General features: G+C 41.4%; 1 protein-coding gene across 1 annotated transcript; it reads right to left on the reverse strand.

The window, feature by feature from the left end:
- Positions 1 to 1,359: 1,359 nt before the first annotated feature.
- On the reverse strand, positions 1,360 to 25,476 carry LOC115788070 (TGF-beta receptor type-2-like). Its single transcript, XM_030740958.1, has 7 exons — positions 25,245 to 25,476; positions 22,552 to 22,693; positions 19,970 to 20,160; positions 15,385 to 16,157; positions 14,409 to 14,550; positions 5,196 to 5,320; positions 1,360 to 2,405 (listed from the first exon to the last, which is right to left on the reverse strand). Exons 1-7 carry the CDS (start codon positions 25,315 to 25,317, stop codon positions 2,226 to 2,228), a joined length of 1,626 nt encoding a protein of 541 aa, XP_030596818.1. The 5' UTR covers positions 25,318 to 25,476; the 3' UTR covers positions 1,360 to 2,225.
- Between the last annotated feature and the right edge of the window lie 296 nt (positions 25,477 to 25,772).

Raw genomic sequence — 25,772 nt, forward strand, 5'->3', positions numbered from 1 at the left:
CAGAGATTCACAGACAGACACGTGTTGCAGTCTGAGTCAGCTTTGGGCTGAGGATAAAAGGCTCGTCAAACACTGCAGACGCGCCATTGGCAAACACAGCGCAGGCCTCCTGATTCCCTTTTCTTTGCTTTCACCAGTGCACACACCACCACTGCAAAAGCATCAAGTATTATCTGTCAGTCAGCAGATAACTGTCACTCAGTGTAATCATGAATTTAAGATAAACCATTTTCAGCACTTAAATGAGTGAGAGCGAGTGTGTGCTTGTCAATATGAGCATGCAAATATGCTGCAGATCCTGTATACTGCTGGAAGTGATATCATCAGGATATAAACTGTTTAAAGCCTGAGATCAGATGATGGGCAAAAACCCATCATGATTTTAGAGAGCTTCTCATCCTTCAGAAGCTAAGTGCTCTGGCAGTAAATTAGATTATATCGTTCCATAGTAAAAGCATACTTCAGCACCTCTAATGAATGGCACTGAGTGTATTTTTTTGAACTTTCTCTATGAAGGAAATATTGATGAAGAGGGGGGAAAAAAAGGAAGAAGGCAAAAAAAGAGGAGAAGCTGAGAAACACAGGATTCACACTGTAATATCTAACACCACCTGAATAAACTACAAATGCTCCCAATACACACTCGTATCAATATAAACAATCCTACACGTGAATCCTTGTTTTCTGGTGTAGACTGAGTATGCTAGAAGTGATTGGACACAGTTTTATATGTGAGGCTGGACTTCAGTCTCAATTTTAGCAATATGCAGTCATTGATCACTTTAATGAGTATACCTTGCTAATACATGGCTGGATCCCCTTTGTTTCCTTTAGAACTTCTTTAATTCTTCATAGCACAGATTCAGCAAGGTGGTGGAAACACTCCTCGGAGATTTTGCTCCATATTGACTGGATAGCATCACACAGCTGGCGCAGATTTGTTAGCTGCACGTCCATGGGGAGAATCTCACAGTTGCACCCCATCCTAAAGTGCTTTATTGGAGTGAGATCTGGTGACTGCGGAGATCAGCGGTTTCTGAAATACTCAGACCAGCCCATCTGACACCAACAATCACACCACATTCAAAGTCACTTAAAAGTCACATTTTGATGCTCCGCTTGAATTTCAGCAGGTTGTCTTGACCATGTCTACATGCCTAAATGAATTAGTTAGCTGCCATGTGATTGGCTGGTTAGATGTGTGTTAATGTGCAGCTGAACATGTGTACCTCATATAGTCTCCGGTGTGTGTGCGAGAAAAGTATAAAGCAGCAATTAATTGTAAAAATAAGTGTCTCACAAAATCCCAAAATTAAACATTAAAGCACAACAGCAGACGAGAGCATTAATAAGAACACCAAACTGAAGCAGAGAGTACAGTAACATTTTTTAATAATGATTTCTATACAAAAAGTCCTTTAATACAGATAGTTTGAGCATTGGATCTGAATTTCCTTCTCTGTATAACAAAAAAGAGAAAAAGTTCAGCTTTTATAACATAGGGACTGACTGGATGCTCCAGTTTAGAGTCCTTAATACATCTCTCCATTCCCGTTAGTCTTTTTGTCTTATTAAACAGACTTCCTTTTTCAGTTTAGAGTCCTCTGAGTAAAATGCCCCCCCCCCGTCAGGGTGATTTTTCTGTCTTTATTTTACAGTTCATAGTCCTTGACATATGATCAGCTATCCCTGCAGATTACTGCTTTGGATGTTATTTTTTTCTCCTACTTCTTTGCTGTGAATAATTTCCACTTCATACCACAGGTTCTTTTAGCACCTTGAATGTTGCTTCATTCCACTCCTTTGACTTTGATCCAAGACCACCTGGCCACCCCGGAAAACAAAGTAACTGCAGGGGATCTTAGTGTCTGAATATTTTCCATTGCTCTCTTTTGCCCCATTTTTAATAAAAATATGTGCAGTCTGTTTAATTCCTATACCTGAAATGTCAAAACAAATAAGACACAAAATATATATAATTTGGTGTGCATAGATGTTTATAAAGTGCAAATAGTATTTGGTGAAGAAAAAAAAAAAGAAGCTTTATGATGTGATCTCCCTGTTTGTTCATGACTTAATCCAAACTATGTAAGCCCAATTTCTTCCTCTGCCGCACATCTCTGCTGATCCAAACCATGCAAACAGTGCCTCCACTCATATTCCCCTCAGCAGCTTGTTAGCAATTCCTCAGCCACTCTGGAGGGGGCGGTGTTTCTGTTAAACATTTACTTCTCATCCACCACAAAGATTTCTTCAGGGATTTTCTCCTCTGAGTCAGAGCAATCTGACAGCTTGTCCAGGTACTCCATGTCATCGAAGCGCTCAGCCACACAATGGGCGGTGAGACGGGCCTCTGGGTCGTGGTCCCAGCACTCCTCTATGGAGGCACACACCATCTGGATGCCCTGGAAGAGGAGAAGAGGATCACAGTTCTGATTAGTTCTCAGGAAAGTTTTAGCAGTTACAGACAGTGCTTGGTTTCCTTATCTGACCTTTCACATTTTGTGTTAGTTTTGTTTAAAATATAATTATTTGGATGATAAACACGAGTCATTATTTTCCAAGAAGGAACTTTCCCTGAGGACAAAGATCCTTTCAGGAAATGAGGACTTTTGATGCATTTCTACTAGAGAAACTAGCACCAAGAGTTATTTTTTTTAAATCAATGAATTTGCAGGAAAAATAGAATGCAATTCTTTGATCATAAATGCTACAGCTGCTTCATCTTGTCATCGTCTTGATTTAAAAATATGGAACAGGTAGCTAGAGACAGGGCTAATTCTAACAACTTAACAGTTATCTTTCAGGTGCCACAACAATCCTACACAAAGAAGAGCAAAATAACGCGAGAGAGGCAGAGTGTGTGGGAATGAGCTGGGACAGCTTGTAAGTGAATGAAGCGTTTTATTGTGACATACAGGGGTTGGACAATGAAACTGAAACACCTGGTTTTAGACCACAGTAATTTATTAGTATGGTTTAGGGCCTCCTTTTGCGGCCAATACAGCGTCAATTCGTCTTGGGAATGACATATACAAGTCCTGCACAGTGGTCAGAGGGATTTTAAGCCATTCTTCTTGCAGGATAGTGGCCAGGTCACAATGTGATGCTGGTGGAGGAAAACGTTTCCTGACTCGCTCCTCCAAAACACCCCAAAGTGGCTCAATAATTTTTAGATCTGGTGACTGTGCAGGCCATGGGAGATGTTCAACTTCACTTTCATGTTCATCACACCAATCTTTCACCAGTCTTACTGTGTGTATTGGTGCATTACATTGAATCATTAGATGCACATGGTCCTCCAGAATGGTTCAGTAGTCCTTGGCAGTGACGCGCCCATCTAGCACAACTATTGGGCCAAGGGAATGCCATGATATGGCAGCCCAAACCATCACTGATCCACCCCCATGCTTCACTCTGGGCATGCAACAGTCTGGGTGGTACGCTTCTTTGGGGCTTCTCCACACCGTAACTCTCCCGGATGTGGGGAAAACTGTAAAGGTGGACTCATCAGAGAACAATACATGTTTCACATTGTCCACAGCCCAAGATTTGCGCTCCTTGCACCATTGAAACCGACGTTTGGCATTGGCACGAGTGAGCAAATGTTTGGCTATAGCAGCTCAGCCGTGTATATTGACCCTGTGGAGCTCCCGACGGACAGTTTTAGTGGAAACAGGAGAGTTGAGGTGCACATTTAATTCTGCCGTGATTTGGGCAGCCGTGGTTTTATGTTTTTTGGATACAATCCGGGTTAGCACCCGAACATCCCTTTCAGACAGCTTCCTCTTGCGTCCACAGTTAATCCTGTTGGATGTGGTTCGTCCTTCTTGGTGGTATGCTGACATTACCCTGGATACCGTGGCTCTTGATACATCACAAAGACTTGCACGTCTTGGTCACAGATGCGCCAGCAAGACGCGCACCAACAATTTGTCCTCTTTTGAACTCTGGTATGTCACCCATAATGTTGTGTGCATTGCAATATTTTGAGCAAAACTGTGCTCTTACCCTGCTAATTGAACCTTCACACTCTGCTCTTACTGGTGCAATGTGCAATTAATGAAGATTGGCCACCAGGCTGGTCCAATTTAGCCATGAAACCTCCCACACTAAAATGTCAGGTATTTCAGTTTCATTGTCCAACCCCTGTACATAGCAAAGCATAAATAAATAAGCTGAGAGGAGAGGATTTCAAATCCTCTAGAATTCCATTTTTATGTTACACAGCTGAGTACAGCAGCATGAATGTGCTCCAGGTGACTGAAAATATGTGCAGTTATCTCCAAATCTAAACAACACTGTCTCACTCTTTATGACCATGTTTCCCCATGTTTGGAATGACCATAAACACTTCTGATTTAAAACTTGGCTGCCAGTGTGGAAAATAAAGTTTATTTATGTTTTCTGGGTCTTATAAGATTTATAGGCCCCAATCTATGATTCATGAGTTAAAGTGACCACATTTGAATTGTTTTTCTTGGTATTTTCTTGGTAAATCTAAGTATTAGGAAAAAATCATGTTAAAATAAAGCTGGATGAAAAAACTACTTGTTAACTATGTAAACCATAGTTTACACACACACACCCAGTGTGCATGATGCACAGTGCAGGAGACAGCCTGCGTCAGTCGAGTTCCTCCTGTTGGAATGAGGTGAGTGAGTATAGAATTGACACACTGAACACAGCACACCATTACCTGCACTGTTCTCACAGCAGCAAAGCAGACTCCTAGGGTCATGGAGCTGGCACATTAAAGACTGCTTAAAGTGGGCCGGTTATGCTCATTTCTGGCTCCATATTTTTTTATTCAGCTAGAATAGATTTGCACAATTCAATGTTATTTGTCTTAAATTTGGCCTTAGCTTGGCAACTCAGTGCTTCCTCTGTGTGAAACCAATCATTTTCACTCCCTTCCCCCTCTGTTTAAGTCAATTTTCTTCTGATTGGCTGTCCCTGATCCCACTTATTTGGGCATTTGCATTCTTGCACGCACCTCTTTCAGGTAAAGGTCAGGGCTGCAGTGCATGTGTAAAAAAAAAAAAAAAATGTTTATTTTATTTTTTGGGTAGGCTTGTGCATTTAAATTACTTCTATTTGATATCATCTCACAGGAGATTAAAAAATTAAGACTTTGTGGTTACAAGTTAGCAGTTTCTAAGACAGCATGTTCAAATTTCTTTGGCATGTCTTACTATGTGGTTGATCCAGTTGTTGGGGATCTCAGGTCTTCCTCTGTCTCTGAGGACACTATCCTTCATGCTCTCTACACACGGGTGTTCCCTCAGGTTTCCAAACGGTGGCTCGTATGCTTTCACCTCTGCATGTGAAAACAGAAACAGGGGGTGGGTTCAGAGAATTAGCCCGTGCACTTCTCAAACTGTCAAGTTCTGGCTTTTACACAGGCAAAAAAAAACAAACAAACTTTGAAACAGATCACATCTGACAGATGAAGTTCTGTGGAATAGAGAGACAAGATCAGATGGCAGTGCCCCACAGCACACACATCAATAACACCTCTCAAAGGATTCACTGTGCGCTCTAAATTGAAACTGCAGGATGCAAACTTTAAATAGCACTGAAGCGGCACAAACAACTAAAGAATCCTGAGATGCTGATAGAAGGGCCACGGGGGAGATTTGCTGAAGAGAAACATTATCATCACATTTTTACCCTTAGTGTTGATGATTTTAAAGAACCTCACCAGCACAGTTCCAGCTTTGTGTCAGCTCTCCTACACAATTCCAGAGTGCTTGTCAAAGGGCATTTACCAATTGTGTTTACTTAGGGCAAAATTTCTGCAGGAAAAAGCTTGAAAACTGAGAGTCAACAGTTTTTAAAGAAATGTATAAAATGTATCAATTCAAATTCCTCTTTGTTTGAAGCATGGATCCCTTATTAATTATGCTGATCCCTTATTAATTATGCTGAAGTAAAAACTAGCTCAAGCTAATTTTCATTGATTAAAAGATGACAACAAATCATGCCTGAAAAAGACTGCTTACAAAATCAGACCAAGAGAATAGAGGGAAAGATATATAATAAGGTCTTTAAACTACAACAAAGTCTTGTACAGCCTCTGAGTATAATCCTTGTCATATGTGGCAATTACTTGTCAGAATTAACACAGTTTATAATTTTCTCATCTAGAAAGATATGCTCCCTAACAACACATTTCACAATGCATTCTTTTTCTTGAGCAAGTTTAAACCTGACAGTGAATTCTGTAAAACACAGTGCGCTCTTACATAACTGTCTTGAATTATTGCAAATAGGAAGCTTAAAATGAATCATTTTAACAGGAACAAAAAGCTGATGATCAGGGTACTGCTGGTCATCAGGTTTTTGTTGGCATGTATGGCTGCCAGTGGAACCGGGTCACTCGTGTTTATTGATGATGTGACTGCAGATAGAAGTAGGAGGATGCATTCTGTAGTGTACAGGGCTAAACTCTGAACAGCACAGATGGATAATAATCCAAAGCATACTGGTTAATGCAACCCTATAGTTTCTCAAAGTAAGGAAATGGGATATTCTTCAAGGGTCATGTCAGTCACCTGATCTCAAATCATGCTATTCAGTTACTTAAGACAAAACTTAATGCAGAAAGACCCATAAATAAGCAGCAACTGAAGGTGGCTGCAGTAAAGAGCTAGAAGAGCATCTCAGTGGAGGAAATGCAGCATTTGGTGATGTTCACTGGTTCTAGTCTTCAGTCAGTCACTAACGGCAAAGACTTTTTGCATCTGGAAATCCCACTGGATCTTAGCTCGGTGACTCTCAACCACCCTTGGGGGTGTATCCCATCTTGACCTCTGGACTTCCAGGTCATACTTGGCACAGATGTTCCTGTATACTATGTCAGCCACTTGATTATGACGTTCCATGTATGCCCTGCCTGCTAGCATCTTGCACCATGCTGTTATGTACTGGATTATTTGAGGGGCATCTCTGCACAGCCTACACCTGGGGTCTTGCCTTGTGTGGTAGACCCCAGCCTCCATTGATCTTGTGCTTAGAGCTTGTTCCTGTGCTGCCATGATTAGTGCCTCTGTGCCGTCTGTCAGTCCAGCTTTGTCAGAATTTTTCCATAACAGCCACTTCTTCTATCTGCCATGCAGGGGCCTGTCCTTCCAGGATGGTTCCAGTTCTTGTTCCTCTTCTTGCTGAGGATTTTGCTGCCTGAGGTATTCACTAAGCCGATGATCAGTTGTGGGCATCTTTCTGATGTACTCATGGATAATTGTTGTTTCGTGGATAGTGGTTCTGACACTCACTAGTCCTTGGTGTCCTTCCTTCTGCTTAGCGTACAGCCTCATTGTGCCTGTGGGCTTCCAAGGTACTTGTAGCTGTCCTCAATGCCTGCAATGTTGCCTTCTGGTAGTGCAATCCCCTCAGCTCTGACTACCTTCCCTCTCTTTGTTACCATCCAACCACATTTCTCCAGTCCGAATGACATTCCGATGTCGTTGCTGTAGATCCTAGTGGTTTGGATCAGTGAATCGATGTCTTGTTCACTCTTGGCATACAGCTTGATGACATCTATATAGAGGAGTTGGCTGATGTTTGCTCCATTCTGTTGTCGGTGTCTGTAGCCAGTCTTGTTATTGATCTGGCTAATCCGGTTCAGGCCTATGTAGAACAGCAGTTGGGACAGTGCACGTCCTTGGTAAATCCTGCACTTCATGGTGACTTGTGCAATTGGCTTGAAGTTGGCCTCTGGTGGTGTTTTCCACATTCCCATTGAATTCCTGATAAAAGCTATTAGGGTCCTGCTGATCTTGTATAGTTCTAGCAATTCCAGGATTCATGTGAGGATCCATAGATTTTCTTGTAAGGAGGCAATCTCAATGCAGAGAGATATCGAACTGAGATTCTGCAACCACTGGCAATCCCATATCTCCATCGTTTGGGACTGAACTCTATCCTAAGCCTTTATTTTTAAATAAATTATATATATATATATATATATATATATCCCCCCCCAAAAAATATATATATCCTTCCTAACACCACAATACATTGCAATCATTATAATTAACTGCTGGCTACTACATGTGCCACTGCATGCACACAGTTTGCAAGCATAGTGAGTGAAAAACACAATGCAGATTTGTCTCGCATCTTCCCATGTAAATCTCACAGAGTTTACATGAGACTGAAGAACAAAGCTGTGTCAGCTGTCAGTGGGTTCTGAGGTTGTCTATCCAGTCATAAGGCCAACACGCTGTCGCCGCCAGTCAACCAATATTTTGTATTACTTAAACTGCAAGAATGTCTTAAAGACAATGAGCTGAATACCTCTAATTTCCTGCTTCTAAATTCAGATACTTCTTATTCACCCACATCTTTTCACTCTGTGTTTACACCCCACTCTGCATTTAATCATTAGTTATTATTAATCTCTGACTCTCTTCCACAGTGTGTCTTTTGTCCTGTCTCCCTCTGCTTACCCCCAGCAGATGACTGCCCCTCCCTGAGCCTGGTTCTGCTGGAGGTTTCTTCCTGTTAAAAAGGAGTTTTTCCTTCCCACTGTCACCAAGTGCTGCTCATAGGGAATCTTCTGTTGGGGTCTCTCTGTATTATTGTAGGGTCTTTACCTTACAATATAAAGAGCCTTGAGGTGACTGATGTGATTATGAAAATAAAGAATCTAAGGAAATTAAGAAATCTCCAATAGTTCATAGCTGATTGAAATAAACTACTAGGACAGATAGTCCGCATGTTTACACTGTATGATGTTCCAGTCAATGCATTTTATTTCTTTTAAACATGTTAGAAAGAAGCTCAGAGGAAGTTATGTTATGCAAAGACAGGAACTGGAGAATTCTGGGACATAGACAAAAAAAAAAAAATTCCTTTTTTGCACTAGAGTCTGAAACTCAACATTATTGCAAGCAAAGTACTTCTAGTTTCTTATTCAAGCTTAAACACAAACCCAGTCAACCATTATTGAGAGAACAGGAGACAGATGTTGTTTGTTTTGTTTTGACAGGTCCAGGGAGTGTATAACTATGTTCTAGACAGCAAATCCACTTTGTAAACTGTCAGCAAACATGCTTATGTGTTCATCTCCAAACAGCGGTTCCTAAGTACAGGACTTGTACTACTTCATAAACAAAAAAAGTGTGTATTTCAGGACAAAAAAAAAATAAAAAAAATTGCCCACTCCGGCTCTGTTTATTAAAGGTAAACCTTAAATTAAACTCTGCCCTAGCAGAAGCTTTTGAAAACACAATACAGGGTGAGTGAGGATTGCTGGGGTTTGCAAAAGTCACACACTGCATACTGACAAGATTTTCTGCAAAGCTCTTTAACAACTTCAGCACAGTAACAATGAGGAACTTACACTATGTGTCCAACAGCTGACATATAGTGATTGAGTTTTGCAATGCTAGCACATATTTCCTCCTTAATGTCTATTTTCCATCCCACTTGCCATGCCTGTAGAAACTGCCTGTGAATATGCAGCTAAGAGAAATTTCGTAATTTTTATCTACTGCAAACAAGGAGAAATTCTCGATGAATGGCACCATTTCAAAGCGTTGTAATTTACATCCATCACACTGCACATTTTTTCTCATAGACTGACCACTCGCTCCCCCTTCCCACATCCCAAACTCACCAGTCTTATTTGACATACTGAAGTACTAACCTCACTCATGTCTGCTAAGAAAAATCAGCCAGCGCAAGCATTTCCCATTTTGTTTTGATAGTCTCTCTGCTGCCCTTCCAAGTTAACATTTTTGTCTAATTATGGCCTATAAAACACAAACACTGAAAATAAGAAGAGAAATCCTGTCACCTAAACACATAAATAATACGGCAAAAAAGGTCCAAACGGTTTCATCATGTACTTGGAAATAAATTAGTAATGTGATCGCAACAACTGTGTCAGTTTCCCAAAGTCTGTCTGAGTCTGGAACAACAGCTTGACTAATCCACTCCCAGCCGCCGCTGCTGGTTTTCATTAGTTTGCGGTGGCTCTGACACTTGTTTGCTGTTGTTAAAGTCATGCAGTACAGATGTACGCTGGAATATTACACATTAGCAAAGCTTAATTTTAGGGCATATGGCACCAGCTTGCCCTGGAAGCTTACCCTACCATTAACTGCAGCTGATACATTCCTAACCATTGCCTAACCCCATTAAGGAAAATCCAAAAAATATTTTTGCCTCCCTTTGAATGCAGCTTCTGAGAAACCAAATTGGCTGCACATATTTTGACCCTCAATCAAGTCTAAAATTTGTCCCCTAATGTGTATTATGGCAGACCCCCCACGCCCACCCCCACCCCACCCCACCACATGCATTAGGCCATCCACTTCTGAAGGGTTTGATGGTCTGACATCTGGAGAGCAGCTGCCCTAACCTCTCCTCCTCTCCAGTCAAGCTCAACATCTCCCTTCAGGGAATGGAGGCATTTCTTAGTCTGCAGCTCCACATTCAACACCACTCCGCTATTATCCTACTACTTTGCCCCACCCGCTTGAGGAACGCCCTCATAGTCTTTCTAAGCCCTAAATCTGGACCAGCTAAATTATACAGCAGAGACATTTTAAGGAACAGAGACTGCGATAAAAAGGTCGGAGCCTGGAATCTGGCTTTTCCTTCTCTTGGCAGTGTGCTGATCTCTCTGTTTCCCCCTTGCTCCACCTTCCTTAGTCTTGGAAGATAAAGAAGCCAAAGTGATGGTTTGTGCCTGGCTGGCTGTCGGCAGACAGCTTTTTTTCCCCCTCTTGTCTGGCAGATCTCAGATCAGACGACGGCCTCAGGAGCTGTGACAGAGCAGCCATGTGCCTGCCTGCAGTTATCAGACATCTTCCTTACACTCACACAGGCAGGTGGCAACAGAGATGAGAGAGACAAGAGGAAAAAGCAGGGCATCGCCCTAGTCATTATATTGATGCTCTGGGATGTGTCATTCTGAATTTATGAGTATGGGTTCACATGTGCTCATATTTTGTCTCAGGTGAGGTGAGCGCTCAGGGAGTCATGAGTGACTCACCGACCTCCAGGGAAAACTTGGCAACTTCATTAAAACCCTCCCAAAAACGAGCAGCAGTGGGAAAGCAAGCAACTCTTAAGTGTACTCTGTAAACACATCAGCTTTGCTCTCATGCTGCTCCGCTCCAGAATCAATACCAAATTACTGCCAGAATAATATCTGCAAGGAAATTTTTAGCTGCCAGTGAGGCAAAACCAAATTACATTATCTCACTTGTTCTTTCCACCTTTCTCATGGTCTGTCAAGGTGAGAGTTTGGCTTTGTTTGTACAACGATTTAATCTTTAAACAGGAGAACGTCTCCTTGGGTTTCAGCCCTAATGAACTACAGACGTCACCCTTTTGCGTCTCTCTCGGAGAAACGCCAAGTCTGAAAAATGGAAACAGAGATATAAACATGTGAACCACCCTAATGGCTTCTATCTTTAGTCAAAAGGTGGGATGGGAACCTCTGTGCTTCCTTTGTCTAGTAAATTTACACTGGCCTGCCCTCTCTGTGCCTGCATCAGTAAAGCTTGACAACCATCTACAGTATTGCACAGCAGTGGGAGAATAATTAACTGCTGGCTCACCTACCCCTGTGTAAGAAGAAAAAGACAGAAACATGAGGAAGAATTTAGAGTAACAAAGTGTCTTTCTGAATATTAGTTAATTCTATATACAGCATTAATGTTAGTGCTGTATACAGTGTTAATGTTAATTAAAGCTAATGCATGTAACAGATAGAGAGAAATGCAGGATAAATAAATAAAGATGCCCATAAAGACTTCCCAAAATCCCTCAAGAGGAAACCAAATGAAGCCAGAATGAACTTGGATTAATTTGCTGCATCTCTGCTCATCTCTGTATGCTGCCTCTTGCACTCTCAAGAGACATTAGCCACAAAATGTCCTAATATAAACCATACTTACAAAGTTAAAATCACTCTAGAATCACCGTGCCTTGGGACCATGCTCTTTGCAAAACAGGAAATACTCTATTTTCTTTTCAAATGTGTACCCACAGGGCACCCATTTTGTTGCAGTTTGGAAAGAAAAGCAAGAGGAATTGTGGGTCACTTGCTCATGTTTTTGATTCAGAGGACTCATGGGCAGCATAACAGTGCGATACACTTCAAGGAAGCCCCCTGGGGAGGAGGGTTCGGGGTTAGTGGGGGCAAAACAGGAAAACGCAGAAGTGTTCATGCCCAAACCTGGTATTCAATCACCGCTCTGACACAATGGAGACAGGAGCAGTCTTAGAAACAAACGGGACCACAGAGACACTAAAGGAAAGGAAGCAAAAACAAATAACCTTCTGTCGACATGAAATACTGCAGCGCACTGGCTTCAGATAATCAACCATTTCTATTATTTGCACATACCTCGACCTTGTTTTTGCTGCAGAATGACAAACACGAGTAACGGTACATTAGTAAAGTGAAGGCTGATCCTTGAGGCTTCTACAAGATGGATTGCGGGCTTGACACGTTTAGATTTTGTTCCCACCATGACTAATGGGTCATCGAATGCTCACACATAAGTCCTGTCACACAGCTAATAAGTGAACTCACTGTGGAGTTGGTCACTTGGTGCTTGTATTGCTCAGAGGTCAAACAAGCTTTTACAGTATTTCTGAGAGTATTTACACAGCCTCCAAAGGGAATTTCATCAATCAGAGCTTCTATTGGTTTCCTATACATTCAGTGACCCAGGCTAATTTACAAAGGAAATTGATGGTTCTCTGTAAAGGTTAGAGGAAGTGTTAAATGTGTGTACACTACTAGTCAGGCAAACTGTTTAAAACAGGCATCAAAAAATGCAACAGGAAACAACAAGCAAGAGATAAAGTGTCAAACAGTAAGCTCATATTTACTTAACAAATGAGTGCCCCCCCCTTCCCCCAAATGTTGTACTACTCTTAAGTAGGCCATATTTCAGGAACTAGATGCATAACATGAACTCTTTCTTCTGTATTTCCTGTGTGATAAGGTTAAACTGACTCTGGCAATACACCAAGTCTTAGTTCCCTGACATCTTAAGTGCACCCCCCCCCCAACACACATTAAAGCTAAACTCTATTTACTTAACCATTCGCTGATGTTCTGCATCAATTAATAATTCATTTTATGCCTAAATTACCAGCTAAATCTATGGAAAATATTTGGATAAAGCTAGTGGAGGATTTGGATAACTCGTTCTCAAACTATTTTTGATGGGAGTAATGATTTTTTTTTTGTCCTCCTCAATAAAATGAAGGAATATGAACCATCATGCGCTACTGGATCACCGGAAGAATAATGTTTGACCAGGATATGTCCTTCAGCACGCACATTAAACAAATATGTAGCTTTCTGTATCACTAAAACTAGAAACATCCTGCCTCAGAGTGACGCTAAAAGCTGTTCATGCATTGTTAATTTATAGGCTGGACTATTATAATTCATTATTATCATCAGGCTGATCAAAAAGCTCCCTGAAAAGCCTTCAGCTGACCCAAAACGCTGCAGAGAGAGTACCGACACATTAGCTTCTCTTCATTGCATCCTTGTTAAATCCCAAATTTAATTTAAAATCCTTGGTCTCACATACAAGGTCTTGACCCTGTCATATCTTAAGGATCTCACAGTAACAGATTATCCAAATGGAGCACTTCACTCTCAGACCACAGGCTTACTTGTGGTTCCTAGACTTTCTAAAGGCTCCTCTCCCCTGGAACCAGCTCGCAGTTTGGATTTGGGAGAAACACCCTCTCTACTTTTAAGATTACACTTAAAAGTTTCCATTTTGATAAAGGTTATAGTTAGAGACCCTGAACCATCCCTTAGTTATACTGCTATAGGTTCAGGATGCTGGGGGACATACCATAATGCACTGAGAACTTCTTCTCCACTCCGCATGTGTTTATACACCGCTATTGCATTTTGTCAACTTTTGTCTTGTGAGTGTTCCTCTCTTTCTCCTCACCCCCTACCAGTCACGGCAGATGGCTGCCCCTCTCCAAGCCTGGTTTTTCTGGAGGTTTCTTCCTGTTAAAAGGGAGTTTTCCTGCCCACTGTCAACAAGCGCTTGCTCAAATGGGATCGTCTAATTGTCGAGGTTTTCTCTCTGACATTGTAGAGTCTTTGCCTTACAATATAAAGCACCTTCAGTGACTGTTGTTGTGATTTCATTGTACATCCTGTATAATGACAATAAAGGCATTCTATTTGGCGCTATATAAATAAATTGAATTGAACTGTTTTTTTCTCCACTGACAGTTTGGCAACCAAACAGCAAACAACATCAGCTTAACTGTAGTGACTGTGATCTCCAGTGCAACTTGTTAAGTGGTTAACATACAGATCTGATATAAAGTATTTAATGTTGTTATGAGCTCATAAATGTGAAGCAGAGTTGCATATAAGCACTTCATAATCTTACCTCCAACGGCACTGCACCTTGAGATAATCTCCCACAGCACAAGAGCCATGGAATAAACATCTGCTTGTTTGAAAGACTCAATGTTTTCTAGGTTGATTCGGGACTCCAACACCTCGGGGGCCATGTACCTGGCAGTGCCCACCTGAGGAAATGCAAACAGAAAGAAAGAGATTAATTATTGCGATCTTTGACCACTGTTGCAAATAGCAGATGTGCAATTTTGCTTTGCATGGTTTAAATACGGAGCTACATGTAAGCCACTTTTTTAAAAATCAACAAAACAATGTTGCTTTGTTGAAAAAGGCTCGTTAAGCAGCAGCTCCATTAATCAAGCAACAGGTAGTGATATTGTCCTGTGTGTAGTAAGAGATTACATCACAGTTATCTACATGAAAAAAAAAAAATGTTGATGTATAAAATAATTAGAAGAAAGGGCACCGCTGAGCTCATCAAAACCTTGCTTGTCTTTACATAATTACCATCCTTGAAAATGTGTCCACTGGAGCTTCCTCCAAATGCATTAGGGGCATCACAATGCATTAGGTGTGCTGCGCTGCAAAGGGTGAGTCCTTTTCATAACAAGACATTTTCATAACAGAGTGCAAATTGTCTCTGGCCTATTACATCTTTGTAATGAGTCCATTAAGAATCAATCAAGCCTGTTTGTATTGTGACTATGATAAAACAACAACCAACCAAGAGCACTTACAGCACTATTTCTATCAGCATTAGCCTTCTGGGGACAAGACAGAGTGAGTGCCATATATTTAGAGACGGTGTCCTGAAGTTGTGAGGGTAAGAAAATGAAAAGTTTGATATATAGCTTGGCTCTTTTCAAAGTCTGACAGAAGAGTTATACGATAGGGCATAGAGTGGTTCATGTTTAGGGTGCTGGCACATTTTATGATCTCTGAAGTGATCGACAGCCAAGTGAAAACAATTGATCACCTAAGATTTAGTATTAAGTAAGCCTTACCTGCCCACTGTTGGCCAGCTCATCCACAGACAGAGAGCTGTCCAGCCGAAGCGCGAGGCCAAAATCACACAGGCAGCAGGTCAAGTCATTTTTCACAAGTATGTTGGAGCTCTTAATGTCCCTGTGTGCGATAGGCACCTTGGAGCGGCCGCAGGGGGTGCGGTCACTGTGAAGGTGCGCCACTCCAAGGGCTAGCGAACTGCCCAGCAGCCACAGGTCATGCCAGTTGATAATGTTATGAGTCAGGTACTCTTGGAGATTCCCTCGTGGATAATAGGCTGTGATCAGCCAGTACTGTCTCTGCGCCTTCCTGTCCTCTGCTGTCAGGAAGTGAAGCACATTCTCGTGTCTCAGGTCTGCATCTGAGAAGATTTCCTTCTCATTCTTCCAGGATGGATACTCCTCGTGTGAGAAAATCTTAACTGCTATTGTCTCAAAGCCCTGCTCCATGCTAACAGAGGAGCCCTGCTTCAGCTTGGCTCTGTAAACTTCTGCAAAGCGCCCTTTTCCAACCTGGACATCCAGCTCGATTGGCAGCAGCTCAGTGTTGTGGTTGAGATTGTTGGCGTGCGTGGAGCTGCTGTCTGAACCTTCCTCTTCTATAATGACAAGACGATCGCTGTCCAGCAGAGGACCTTTCTTGTGTCTGGAGTGAGCATTGCGCTGACGGCAGATGCGGTAAAAGTAAAAGAAAATGATGACCATGACAGCCATAACCAGAAGAGGCACCAGGCTTACTAAGATGACAGTCATCACTTGTGGTTCTGAGGGTCCTAAAAAAGACAAAAGAATCAGTATGTGTTAATGAAGATAGTTGAAGTTGCAGTTTTTACACTTTAAATCTTATCCAGTTCTGATACAATATGACAGATTGTATCAGAACCTAGCTAAGAGTAAAGTAATACTCTGAAGACACCAGAGAACCCTGGTCCTTCTTTGTGGAACGTCCATAAGGATCACAAAGCTAAAGTTAGAGTCTCAGCCACAAATGTAAACTGCTCCAAACCCTGACCCAGTCAAGCTCTTTACAGTGTATGTCTGATTCTTGTAATTTGTATAATTGGTGTGTCTGGAAGCTGCTATGGCTTTGGCAAACAGTGAAAGTTTATACTTGCACTGTGTTTATGGTCCAGTTTTTTAGAGCTGCAGCAATAGAAGAAGAACTATAAAAAGTATCACCAGACATAATACACTAAACAAGAAAACCTCAAATGTCCTGGTTTGAAGTGCTCTAAATTTAGTCATTTATATGTTGTTTTGTCAAAGTGAGTGCCATGCTTTTCTTAACGGTCTAGCTTACATTTGGGTTGCACAATTTTAGTGGTAATAGTGTCAAAACAGAAACATAAAAGGCATTATTATTTAAAAAAATATTATTTAAAAATTACAAGAAAATGAATTTAGCAGCAAGTGTAAAGGAACAGAGTCAGGGTGACAAATGGAGAAGGCATCTAGCTGACTGCCCAGTCAAGCCCTCAACTTCTCTCTATTTTTTTTTTCCAAACAGGAAACCACATGTCTGAAATCCTCTACAGGGCCCCAGCCAGACTGTTTGTTTTGATTTTTGTGGAGTGAGAAGCTATTTCTCACAACAAACCTGTCACTGTGCCTACAAACTCCCCCAGGCTTTAGCCAAAATCCTTACTTGTTGTATGAAATATTGAAAGCTCAGAAGTAATGCTACATTTAAGGTGTAGGGATGAAGCGTAAAGCCATGTTATTTAGAGTTCAAAGGGCAAAATACTGCATCCAAAAGGAAAGAATACTTTGAAGGAAAAGGTTTTAAGAAATACGCTTGTTGGTGAGAATTGGATAAGATCCATACTACCCAGGCATCTGCCAGCTACATATGATATCTTAGCATAAAGAGCAGAAACAGTGGCACCCATTCTCTCATCTAACTCTCAGCAAAATAACAAATACACGTCTTAAATGAAGCTTTTAAGGCTGTACTGGAGCATTTGTTTACACAACAATCAGTCACAGCATTAAAACCACTGACAGCTGAAGCGAATAACATTGATCATCTCGTTATGTCTTGTTCGATTTTGGCATTCATGTGGATGTGACTTTGACCAGCCGCCCGCTCATATTCAATATAACTGCCGACACAGCTTGTTTTCACTCAAGCTAGGTCTCATTTCGTACCATTGCCGTTCCCAGTAGGTTTTGTTAATGCATTTCTGATAATAGGGTTGAAAACACCATTAGCCGACTTCTCAAAGCAGCAGTGTGACTGTATGAAAAGAAGGCAAATTGCAAGCAAAAGCTGAATAATTAAAAAAAAAAAAAGCTTTGTACAACAGGTTCAACTGGTTTCCACAGTGTAGAATTTGCCTACAATATACAATTTACACGTGAAATCTCTGGTATTATTGCCCTGTTGTTGAAGTTCATCTGCAGTGCCTTTACTACAAAACTGACCCACTTCAGTCGCTGAAAGCTTACAGAGTCCACAGACATTCCCAACAGTGAGCAAATGTGTTTCCATGACGTGCTTTACTCCACGCAGATGCTTTCAATTTGGCTCTCGGTGCAGAGCCAGGTCTCGGAAATGTACCTTAGTGTTATTACTGCCGGGACACTGTAGTCAAAATACATCTGATTTCAGGCCCAATGTTGTAACTGGAGTCTAGAAGCCAATGTCTACATGATCTCCTAAACCTGTTTGTAATCATGCATCTGGAGAGCATCCCGGTGCACATGTGTTAGCACTCATGCATGGCAAACTAATAGGAACTGATATCGCCTGTGACGCCATCATGTGATCCTTGCGAATGTAAGCATCATACAACTCCACATCTAACGTTTTAAACTAGTTCTACTCCACGTCGAAAAGAAAGGCAATGTTGCAAGAGAGATGTAGTAAAATTTAAAGATTGGATTAAATGAGTGGTGTGTAATGTGCAAGGTATGACTCTCCTAGTGATGAACTCTCAGAAAATGATTTCCAGGCAGAACTCTGAGCCCTATTCATAAGCAATCGCTTTGGGACCCCTTCCTTTTTTGATCCATATCTCTTATGAGTCTTTTGATTTTTGTTTTTTAAATAACTGAGCCGGCAACTGTACAACAACCTGCAGCAGCCATTATAATATCCAGTAATAACCTGCTTATTTACCATATTTAATATGTCTATGAAATGTTTGCATACAGCCTGAAATCCTCCCACATCTCTTAACATACTGTTTGCTTTGAGTGGCAAGTTTAAAAGTGCATTATCATAAGTATTTATGATTCTCATGTTATAAAATGGCAATCTTCTAACACTTACATAAAGACATCAGTTATAGTGAGCAAAACGTCACTAACCTGCTGTGTGTCCAAACTTATTTGAGTTTACTAACACCTGCACTGTAATTACAGTACTTTGGTGGAGTCAGGGTATGTTAGGAGTATGCTAAAATGAATTACGTTAAATTGTGTTTATAATATGTGCAGTGATATCACCTATAACAGCCACTTTCTGTTGGTGTTCTTCTCATCTGCTCCCTTGTGACAGCAGGTAGCTCCGCATGTTTGATTGAGCAGAGGTTTTATCACTCATGGCCTTCCTGATGCAACCCAAAAGTGTAAACCACTACACTGTGGAGCCAGTGTCATAAACAACACTAAAGGTCTTGCAGATGACTGGATGATTCAGTAATATTCAGTTCAATTTGATCTATATAGCGCCAAATCACAACAAAACAGTCACCTCAAGGGTTGGTGTGCTGCCTGACACCATTATTTTAGATTTCTAAATGAAGGAGTGTTATTGTAGTATTTAAATACGTTATTTCATCAGCCTGAAATGCACCGACTTCCTCAAAACGCTTGCATCACAGCCTCACTGGTCCAGCATACCAATAAAACTTAATGCTGCTTGATGTTAGTGTTGCTAAACTGCTAACCACAGGAATTACTGCTCTGAATAACTTTTATGAATTCACCTCGTGTCACATCATTTGTAGAGGGACCTGCTGCTGCTTCACTCCCTCTGCCTGTTTGGGAGTTTCATGGTTTTAAGTTGTGCTGGGTCATTTTGGTAGCTATATCTGACATCAGCTGAGAGCTAAACCTTTCTCAACCTGTGAGCTGTGCTCTGCTCACCTTTCTTTTGAAAGAAATTTGTTGACTTCCCTCAGTTTGCTTATTTGACCCTCTCCTTTCTTTCTGTTGATCATTTGATTTTGCTTTCTTGGATAAAGACACGGCTCTTGGTGCACATTAGCAGTCACCTAGACAGAATAGATTAAAAGTGGTGTAAAAGGTAACTCGGTGCAGGACGGGCTAAACCATTTTGTCTCATTTGTAAGGGGTGAAATCGGCATACACAGTCTCTACAATTCCCTTCACGGCATTGAGTTATATTCAAAAAGCTTTAAAAGCAAAAATCTTGCCAGGCGCTAGTGTTCCTAGACTAACAACTTTGCAACTAATTGGTGCACTTAGTTGAGCACGTAACATTTAAAGATCCAAACATCTCTGATGGAAGAGGAAAAGGCTGAGTAAACGTCTATCAAGCTGCAATACAAATGGAATATAAATACTGAACTGTTTTCAAACACATTTACTTAATTTTAAAATTGCTGTTTGAACTTACTTGGGTTAAAAAAGACGTGCTCATTGCATTCATCCTCCGAGCACGAACAGATGAAGAACTTCGAGTCCTGGCGACTCAGGTCCTTCATGTCACACTTGCTGTTGTTGTAGTCCTCCAGCACCAGGCCATACAGTTTTTCAGCTGGGTCGTGGCACACTGTATCAAAGGTAACATTGTCATCTTTCTTCCTCCTTGGAAAGAGAAGACAGAAAACACTTCTTTTTACTAGTCAAGTCTGATTATTGGTCTTCCTATACCCCTCATTTCTTTATATTTATATGGAAATACAGCATATAAAGCAAAAACAGAGTTTATGCAATTCTAACTAGATTCAAAGTCAATATTTGGTATGACCACTTTTATTCTCCAACACAGCCTGAACTCTTTAGGCAGCTTTCTTTTAATTTCTTTAAGCAGTCTTCAGGAATAGTTCCATCCATCCATCCATCCATCCATCCATCCTCCCTCTTCTGCTTATCCTGTTCAGGGTTGTGGGGGGGCTGGAGCCTATCCCAGCTGTCATAGGGCGAGAAGCAGGGTACACCCTGTACAGGTCGCCAGCCTGTCGCAGGGCCAACACAGAGAGACAGACAACCATTCACGCTCACATTCACATCTATGGGCAATTTAGAATGACCAATTATCCTAACCCCAGTAACTGCATGTATTTGTACTGTGAGAGGAAACCAGAGTACTTGGAGAAAACCCACATAAACACGGGGAGAACATGCCCGGGCCAAGGTGGATTCGCACGCAGACCTTCTTGCTGTGAGGTATCAATTCAATTTTATTTAGATAGCGCCAAATCACAACAGTTGCCTCAAGGCGCTTTATATAGTAAGGTAAAGACCCTACAATAGTTTTCCAGGCTGACTTTGTTCTATTTTCTGTCAAGATAATCCCACACTGCTTCAATGATTTCCAGTTTCTTCAAATTTCTTTAAAGGACACACTGCACACCATGCTGAGATATGCCAAGTTTTCAGCCAAACTCTCTTTGCAAATCACCGTTGATGCAAAAATGCTGTTTTATTCCTGTCAAACTGTTATCTTTCATAGATTCAGTTAAAGAAATGGGAACAAATCATATATTTATGCAACAAACTGCTAGTAACAAAGTACCTTCTTCTTTTGGCTGCTCCCTTTAGAGGTTGCCACAGCCGATCATCTGCCTCCATCTCACCCTCTCTCTAGCATTCTCCTCTGTCACACTGCATGTCCTCCTTCACTACACCTCCTCTGTGATTTTCCTCTTTCTCTCTTGTCTGGCAGCTCCATCTTTAACAGCCTTTGTCCAGTGTATCTACTATTACTCCTCTGCACATGCTCAAACCGTCTCAGCCTTGCTTGTCTAACGGTCTCCAAAGTGCTCAGTCTGAGGTACTCATTTCTAATCTTGTCCATCCTGGTCACTCCCAACAAAAAAACTTAGCATCTTCAGCTCCACCTCCCATCTTTTTGTCAGTGCTACTGTCTCCAAACCATACATCATAGGTCTCACTCCTGCATTGTAAAACTTTCCTTTCACTCTCGCTACCATCCTTCGGTCACAAATCACCCCAGACACTCGTCACCACCCATTCTGCCCTGCCTGCACTCTCTTCTTCGCCTTTCTTGTGCGCTGTCTGTTGCTTTGGATGGATGAGCCCAGGTATTTAAAACTTATCCACCTTCACCACCTCTACTCCTTGCATCTTCACCTTTACGTTGCTCAAGACCACTTTAAAAAATACAAATGTGGCTCCTTGAAACCAAAATATAAATTAACGAGTGTTCCAAAGAACACGTCGCCTGCAGTTATATTGAAAGCGTGATGGACAGACGGCTGGATGGACGATAGAAAAGTGATCCCAGGCGTTTAAAAAAAAAAAGAAAAAAAAAAAAAAAAAAAAGTGGGGTGACTCAAGACTTTTGCACAGTACAGTAGGCACATAATGCAGTGATGAATTGGTAGCTGTAAATGGCATATTTTTCTATAGTATATATACACACACGTGACTAAAACACTGAATTCAACATTTCAAACAATAGAAAGAAAAAACTGGCCCTGTGCAAATTGATAATATTTACATCTGGAATTCCTGCTGAGCTTTGCTACCTGGGTGGTTATGACAGACATTTTAAAGAGGTGCTGCTGTCCATGTGCCATTAGCTTTCTGCTAACCTCAGCTCATAACAAGCCCGCTACACTGCTAGTATAATGAGAAACAGCAGCACGGCTTTAAGCTTTTAACACCAATACAAATTTCCTTCCTACTGCTTCTCACATTCAGAGTCAGATTCGATGCCGACGGGTGATCAGGCGATCACGGGCTGTCGTAATCTGATTGGCTTTTGAGCAAAATGCTGATGGACAAAATGAAAAAAGTGAACGGTCACCACATGAAGGAAATTTTAGAGCTTCAGGAAGGAAACGATGCCTGATTTGATGAATAAATAAGTAAGGATGGAAGGATATAAAAGATTAACAAATGTCATGGAGCAAATAAAGTAATAAAGAAAAGATACTGCCACAGTTCATTAATTTACACCCTGAACTATTGCATTAGAACCACAAGACAGGAAGTTGAGTGGACACTTACCAAATACTGACACACACTTCTTCCTCTCTGGGGCAAATGGCAGTACGAGCACACTCCACCTTACAGCTCCCTTTACCAGAACAGTTAGTTGGCTGTATATCACAAAACTTGCACAGCCTTTTTAACTGCATTATAGAGGCCTCTGGAAAAAAAAATAAGAGGAAGAGAAAGAGGTGACACTGAGTTGTGAATGCAAAACAAGTCCATTCTACTGCCTGTAAGGACATAAAACAGGGTTGCAGTAATTTCCTTGTATGAAACTACTGAATTGTTAAACAACCTAATAACATTTTATATTAAAAAAACTGATTATGATCATTAAGATAGGTTTGTATGATATTCATTAGCCTTAAAAGTCTGAAGAAGTTGAAATTTAATAAAAGGATGGGGATATTCTGAAATTTGTCAGTATGTAGAAACAGATATTCCACATAACCAGAAGAAAATCCAACCAATTTCATACTAGAGGGCTGAATGCATTTTTTTTTTTCCCTGTGAGGTCTTAACAGAGTAGAGCAGTGGCATTCATCTCCTTTGGTCTTGTTCAGACTTGCCTCGCCAGGAGGTAGACCCATATCAGTGAGACATACAGGATTGTGTGATGAGTGCCTGTGGGTTTGATAATCATCTAAGGAGACAACTGCCAGACAGGCAAGAACAACAAACAAAGGAAACGCAGATGCATTTTCTTGCCGAGAGATCTCTAATTTTTCAGCCCGATGAGTCGGCTCCCCATCAAGAAAGGTGTTGTGCCAACACCGCTGATGATTTGTTGATGGAGAGCGAAGTTACGTGTCAGTGTCTGTGAATGACTGGAGAGAAAGAAATGTGCCTGCGAGTGTTTGTATTTCCACAAATATTCTCAGGGTGCAATTCTGCAATTTGTCCTTGCATTGAGGGGCCTTTAATGATGAAAGAAAGAAAAAAAAATCCCAGGCAGGATGCTCGTCACGCACAGAGAGACAAAACAACACAAACGGTGAAGAATCTCTTCTCCAATTTTGAAGGGCGTGCTCGCTATTACTGTATATAAAAAGTATGAATGGAAACTGGGTGCTAAGAGGAGGAAGTGGTCCAAAACGGGGCTATTTCAAGGATTGTCTAGGATTAATCATAAATATAGGAAACAATCATGGTGTCTCTGCGCCACTTGTTGAGGTTCTATAAGAGAAATAGAAGTAAGACTTTCATGTGGAGACAGTGCATGTCTTATGCAGACTGAAAACACGTGACCTTAGTTCAGTAAAACCACCTAACCACATTTCAGCTGTATGCAGACTTCACGTGTACAGGAAGTTGAACCTGTTGTTTGCCTCAGATAATTTAACTCGCAACAAAACCAAGAAAGAAAGCAGGTTAATTTCCACCAAAAACACCATAACGCTGAAGTGGTAGATGTCTCAACATGGCACTTTAATTAATCACACGGCCACAACAGAAGATGTTTCAGAAGAGGAAGTGTAAGTGAAAGCATGCTTCTCGACAGTGTCAGCAAAAAGAAAAAAAAAAGAAAAAGTCTAACTGCCTGGGCTTCACACCAACTCGTGGGAAAGGTGCTCTGTGTGTGCGCTCTTAACCTTACACAAGAATCCTACTGTGTCAGTTCACCCAGGTTGCAGGGTGGAGTCAGCAACAGAGACACTGTACAACATGCAGCCTGGAAGGGCAGCAAAGTTAGATCACTGCTGGCGGATGGCTGTGTCTGACAGTCAGCAGCAGAGTGAGACACTTTCACAAGAAGCTATCAGGCCATCGCAGGTCTTTTTTTTTTTTTTTTTGCTTTCAGGACTCATCTCTACTGAGATTCCTTAACAAATAAAAAATATTACACCTGAACTCCAGACTAAACTACATGACAGAGCAATTTAAAAGTCTGCCCAGCGGGCTGGTGAGGTGTTTTGAAGTAAATCAGCACTGAGGGGATAGTCCATGCCTGAGTGCTGTAGGAAGGTGGCTGAGCCTGAGTAATTATATCATTAGAGCAACTCCTCTGAAAGAGCATGTCATTTTAACCCAGGAGGAGGCGGGTAAAGGAAGGGATGAATGGTAGTAATTGTCACCCAGGGCTACATATAATTGCAGAGAGGTGGGGGGGGGGGGGGGGGGGGAGGATTAGGAGCGGCCAAAGCCACTTGGTGCCGCTGGGACTGAGTCTGAGACGGATGAAGGTAAAACACTGTCTTCCTTTGGGGGGGTCTGTTAGACCTGTGGTTACACATCAAAGATGCAGATAACTAAAGGAGCGCTATAAAGGCTGTGACTTACAGCAGGTGATATCTTCCCAAAGCTGCTGCATTCACAATGATAAAAGTTGCACTACAGACATTCACAGAGTCAGCTGAACTTAATTTGCATTTGAGGCCAGGCTAGCAAATGAAGTATGCCGAACATACAAGGCATTTAAAGCTTAATAACATTCGCACTTGGGTATTTTGTGTTTTTATGTATTTTAGCATGTGCGGCGTGCTTTTAGCTAAAAGCGAATGAAACACCTGTTTTTTTAAAAAAAATAATTACTGTCTCATATTTTGCCAAAAAGGAAGTAGTTTGTCACTTTGTATCGACCCCGCTTCTTCAGAGTTTCCTGAAGAAAAAGGAGAAAAAAAAAAAAAAAAAAAGAAGCTCGCAGCTGTGATTAAAAAACGCAGCCGGAGATTTGACAACTTTTTCTGGGAGCTTAAAGTTCAACTCACCCGCCTCCTCGAGCAGAATACTACCAAAGAGTATCATTCCACACCAAAAAGCGGAAAACCGACGTAGCTCCATTTAGAACCGGACTATGCACTGCCCTCTTTCTCATTAATTTACCGAAGCCTTGACAGCGGGTTAATATCCAGTCTCCTCGGACTTTTCTTCGGCCCGCCTGTAGCTCCCTTTAAACGCCTTCACGACTCAGGGTATGAAGGAGACTGAGTAAACAGCAGGCAGGTCTTTACCCTATATGACTCACAGTATGTGCGCTTTTCATGAAACAGGAAATCTTCAGAGGGGTTGGACATTTTTCTTCTTCTTCTTCGTATTTTTTTTTTTCTTCTTGGTCAGACTCATGCGGCCGTGAACCATGTCATTAAGAGGCTGAAACCCAGCAGAGCACGACTAGAAACGACATGCTCAAAAATAGCTTAACTACCTATAAGTTTTAAGTCCATGCAAACAGCCTTTTTCTTCAAAACAGTCACTCACTGCAGATCTTATTTAGCGTTGTCAGCTCTGAAGGGTAT

The sequence above is a fragment of the Archocentrus centrarchus genome, chromosome 11 (assembly GCF_007364275.1).
Source record: "Archocentrus centrarchus isolate MPI-CPG fArcCen1 chromosome 11, fArcCen1, whole genome shotgun sequence".
NCBI classification, from domain to species: domain Eukaryota; kingdom Metazoa; phylum Chordata; class Actinopteri; order Cichliformes; family Cichlidae; genus Archocentrus; species Archocentrus centrarchus.